This window comes from Gavialis gangeticus, unplaced genomic scaffold (genome assembly GCF_001723915.1).
Source record: "Gavialis gangeticus isolate Ggan-Ray unplaced genomic scaffold, GavGan_comp1, whole genome shotgun sequence".
NCBI lineage: Eukaryota > Metazoa > Chordata > Crocodylia > Gavialidae > Gavialis > Gavialis gangeticus.
This window is the reverse complement of record NW_017729019.1, coordinates 11,554,922-11,559,100: the sequence shown is the minus strand read 5'-3', so window position 1 is coordinate 11,559,100 and position 4,179 is coordinate 11,554,922. Positions and strand designations below refer to the sequence as shown.

The following is a 4,179-nucleotide window of genomic DNA, read 5'->3' as shown; positions in this document are numbered from 1 at the left end:
CCTGGTTTAATGCCTTCTTTTTTTTTTTTTTTTTTTGTCTTTCTCTGGCTGTTTAGGGATCTACTGATGATGAGCAGCATATAAGCAAATCCACCTCTCTGATTGAAAGCCAACATCACCACCTGCTGCACTGCCTGGAAAAAACAACTGTAAGTAGAAACTGGATCCTTTCTGAATCTGATTCCATTCCTTGCTCCTGGGTCCAGGATTCATTCAGAAAGGACGTGGGTACAGTACAGTGCTCTGGTGCATACCCACACAAATTCCCAGTAGGCTAAAAAAAAAAATGTCAGTGGAGTGATGGGTCCTGTACCTCAGATGTCTCCCCAGCTGGAAGAAACTCACTTGCATTTTCATCAATGGCTCCAGAAATAACCATATGCAAAGTGCTGAAAAAAGGAATTCTGCAGGGGAAAAAAAGGGCCATTGCCCATTGCTCTGGTGCTTGTATACAGCAGGGTGATGCCAATGAAAACTGTTGTCAGTCGGGGTAGATAGTACTCCTCACCACTGCGAATCACAACCCATTATGCAGGGCATAGGGGAGTCATTGCCTATGCTCCAGGAAACTTAATTTATTCCTGCAGAGGAGCAGAGAAGCTGCCTGTAATGAACAGAGGAGACAGATTAAGCTTCTGACCCGGGGCTGAACTCAGTTTGTCCTTGGCTCCACTGGCAGTTAAGCCGTGTCTGTCACAGGATCATCTGCATTCATTGCTTTCATTCACTGCTGATGACAGATAGTTTTGCTGCCATGGATGGAAGCTGCTGTCTGCAAGCTCCAAGCCACACCTGTTCCCCGTTGCAAGCGAACAGGAGAAAACAGCTATTGGGCCATTTAGCTGGAGTCCAGGCATCTAGGCCCAGTTACAGAAGGAGGCAGCTTGCCATGGACTCCACCGAAATGCCGTTTCCATCTACACAGTGCCTGGTGCTGGCCTGAGACCCCAGCAAGTGTTTTCTGTAATTATTCAGGGAATTCTGCTTCCAGAATCATTGGGGAAAAAATGGAAACAAATCATCAATCTCCCGCATTCGTGTCTTTGGTAATAAAGAAAGATAGTATCTCGATTGCACGCCTGGGCCCATTCGAGAATGGCTTTAACAGGTTAAACCTTGGAGCAATGTATACCCTCCTTTATTTTCATCTCTCATCTCACATTCTTTTTGTTCCTGACCCCCTCACACTTCCTTTTCAGTAAATCAACCTCAGTTTTAGCTTGGATCCTGTTAGAATAACACCACTTAAGTTTCAGAGAAACGTGGAAAGAAGACAATTGATTAAATCCTTTTAGCACCTAAATATCGCAGATCCTGGACTGTATCATGCTGAATGATGAAGCTAACCATTCTAGTGCTGATGCAATGATTCTTCTTATATCAATGAGTCTTGATTTTGTTATATAAGATGTAGCTTGCTTTCATTTCTACTACTTCTGTATGTTACATTACAAGCAGGTATTTTGCAATCCGACTCTTCCCCAGTTTGGAATTCTGCGCTTCCCCTATAACCTTTACATGGTTCATTAGGCATATTTGTCTTACGTAGAACATGATTATTGCTATTGCCACAAATTTGTCTAGCAATATACAGGCGATAAGAAAGACAAGCTCTATTACCAGTGACCCAGATCCTGCAAAGAGAGATGCAGTTTCTTACCTTTACAAGCAGGCACACTGTTCAGTGTCTGTTATACCAAGGTAATGTGGGTGTCAAGGGCATTGCTGATTGTAAGAGCTGTTATACTCTACATAACTAGCTGGAGGTCATGTGGGACATCAGTGACAAGGGAAGGTCTAGAACCAGGGTCTTCTAGGTTCAAGGGTAGTAGCTATTCCACTGGACCATCCTTTCTTCCTCAGAGGTAGCCTGACATCAATGGGACTGTTCACAGCCTGTTAAATTGAGCACATGTGTAAATCATTACATGATCTGGGACTACAAACTTCAACCCAGATTGCAATAGCCTTATTCATATGGAGATGTGCAGTTTTCTCCACAACTAGACCCACAGCCTTCATTAGGAATAGGTCTCTCATAAATCCTATTCCATGTGAGTCTAGCTCTGAGGATCTCAGATAATTGGATGAAGATGATACCAGCAAGAGGAAGAGTTTCTTTTTAATCTTATTCTTTAATCTTATTCTAATCCTTTTCCTGGATGACACCAGTGTAGAGTAGGGGATGCAGAAGGGATACTGTACCCAGTGGAAGCACCGAGAGTCACAAGATGTTAGAGGTAACCAGCCCTACATTTGCATTTAGATGTTGGCATCACATGTTAAAAAGTGTCGCCAGATGTTTGTTTCTCAATGACAAATGTTGCTGATCTATTTGAATCTTGCTGTAAATTGAAAAAAGATCCCTGAAAATATGCACTTTATTTTTCCCCACATTTTTTCAGCGAGTTTTTATCATGACACGATGTCAAACCACCAGGAGACCATCAATATAAAATGATCAAGAATTACTGTCTCACATCCAGAACTGATCACATTATGAAAATAACGATTAAAAAAAACAATGTAGGTGATGAATGGTTGCAAAAAACACAAATAATTCTGCAGGGCAAAAAAATAAGGAGAACTGTTGAAATCATGCAAACATGTAATAGCAAAGACATTGTTTGCTAGCTGGTTCCTTCCCGAATGAAATCTTGCCGGTATCATCTAAACACATCTACCTCTGGTAGAAATACAATAGCATTTCAAAGTTTTTAGAGGGTTGCTTCTTTTATGGTTCTCTACAGCGCTGTTCAGCATTAAGTGGCTGTTCAGTTCTCAAAGCCTGAATGCTGCTGACCTGTAGCATCAACATCTTCCACAAAGAGACTGTCATTCAAGAAGTCAAAGGCAGCGTGTTTAGATTATGATTCTCAAATCATCAATCAAAACAGCTCAATCAGTGTTTGCGCTCAAATGCCTTTCGCTTGTCCCGTACACTCAATCTAATATGCAAAAAAATTCAAATCACAGCGAAGAATTCATAAACGCGGAAGAGTCGTTTTGCAGTGATACGAAGTTGCAGGTGGAATGAGGAATGATCCATGTGCCGTGGGTACAAACATGTTTCAAGGGGCAATTCACCTTTCCTTAAACTTGATGGAGGGGTTATCAGAAAGTGCATTCGTTCTTTATGTGCTATCTCCAGTTGTCATAAGAAATAAATCCTACAGGCTGATTGATGTCTGTGAACGGCCCACAAATCTGGTGCGCCGGAAGACGAAGTAGCCCTGTGGTGCTTCCAGCAACCATAACAAAGAATATTTTGTCATATCAACTCTACATTTTTTCTACTCTACTCCTTTCCTGACTCCAGATGCAAGCATGGACATCCGTATCCAATGCTTTTCTGGCTGCTGCCTAATTTGATTTACAACCTTCAGCTGAAACCTTCCTTCTTGGTGCCCAAGACACCATCTAAAAAAACAGGCAATCGCACAACTTTGATCCAGTAACAATGCAATACCAATTTGGTGAATCAGTGAGAACTGTGTCTTTTGTTTCCTGACTTGACAAACCAGACAGGAAGACAAATCCTCCTCAAAAAAACCCAAACCCTTAACCCCCCCCCCCCCCAAAAAAAAACCCCCAAACAAACAAACAAATAAACCCCAAAGCCAAATCTAAACAAGAAAAAATCCTCCAAACAACAGCTGCAAATTGCCTTGCACTTCCTCGGTGGTTTTGGTAAAGGAAAGGCCCAATTGCCCGTTCAAACTTGGGTGCCAGGAGGAATGCTGAGATCGAATGGATGGAATGCCGGAATGGAGAATCAATCATGTTTTTATCTTTTGTTGGCATGTTGTCCTGTAGGGATTGTCCTATCTTGTGGATGATCCCCTGTTATCTGTACGAACTTCCACCATCAAGGTATTTCCTTTTTAATTCAATCTGTTTCCTACGATCTCTGTGCCATGTCTGGAGTGCTTGTTTCCTTCCCTGTTACTGGTCCTGTTCTCGGGAGTTAGTGCACGTGGTTCTGTTTTGCTCTCCGGTGCTTTTGTTTTGCTGTACGACGTGGTATCTGTTCCCATGAACACTGACAGCTGCTTTCTCTCCAGTTGGGTTTGTTTCCTTTTTCCCCCCATCCTTTCCGGTTCTGACAGGGAATGGCTAGATTGGTATCTCAGGTCTCCGTGAGCGTGCGTATCTGTGCCTAGGGGTATATGCTGGGGC

At 42.6% G+C, this 4,179-nt stretch overlaps 1 protein-coding gene across 3 annotated transcripts in view; it reads left to right on the top strand.

The window, feature by feature from the left end:
* KCND3 (potassium voltage-gated channel subfamily D member 3) overlaps positions 1-4,179 on the top strand; it is a 239,842-nt gene that overhangs the window by 225,894 nt on the left and 9,769 nt on the right. For 2 of the 3 annotated variants that reach the window (XM_019514076.1, XM_019514079.1), the window contains exons 4-5: positions 57-149; positions 3,817-3,873. In XM_019514076.1, coding sequence (XP_019369621.1) covers positions 57-149; positions 3,817-3,873 — 150 coding nt within the window. The remainder of the gene's footprint in view (positions 1-56; positions 150-3,816; positions 3,874-4,179) is intronic. The other variant, XM_019514077.1, reaches the window with a different exon arrangement.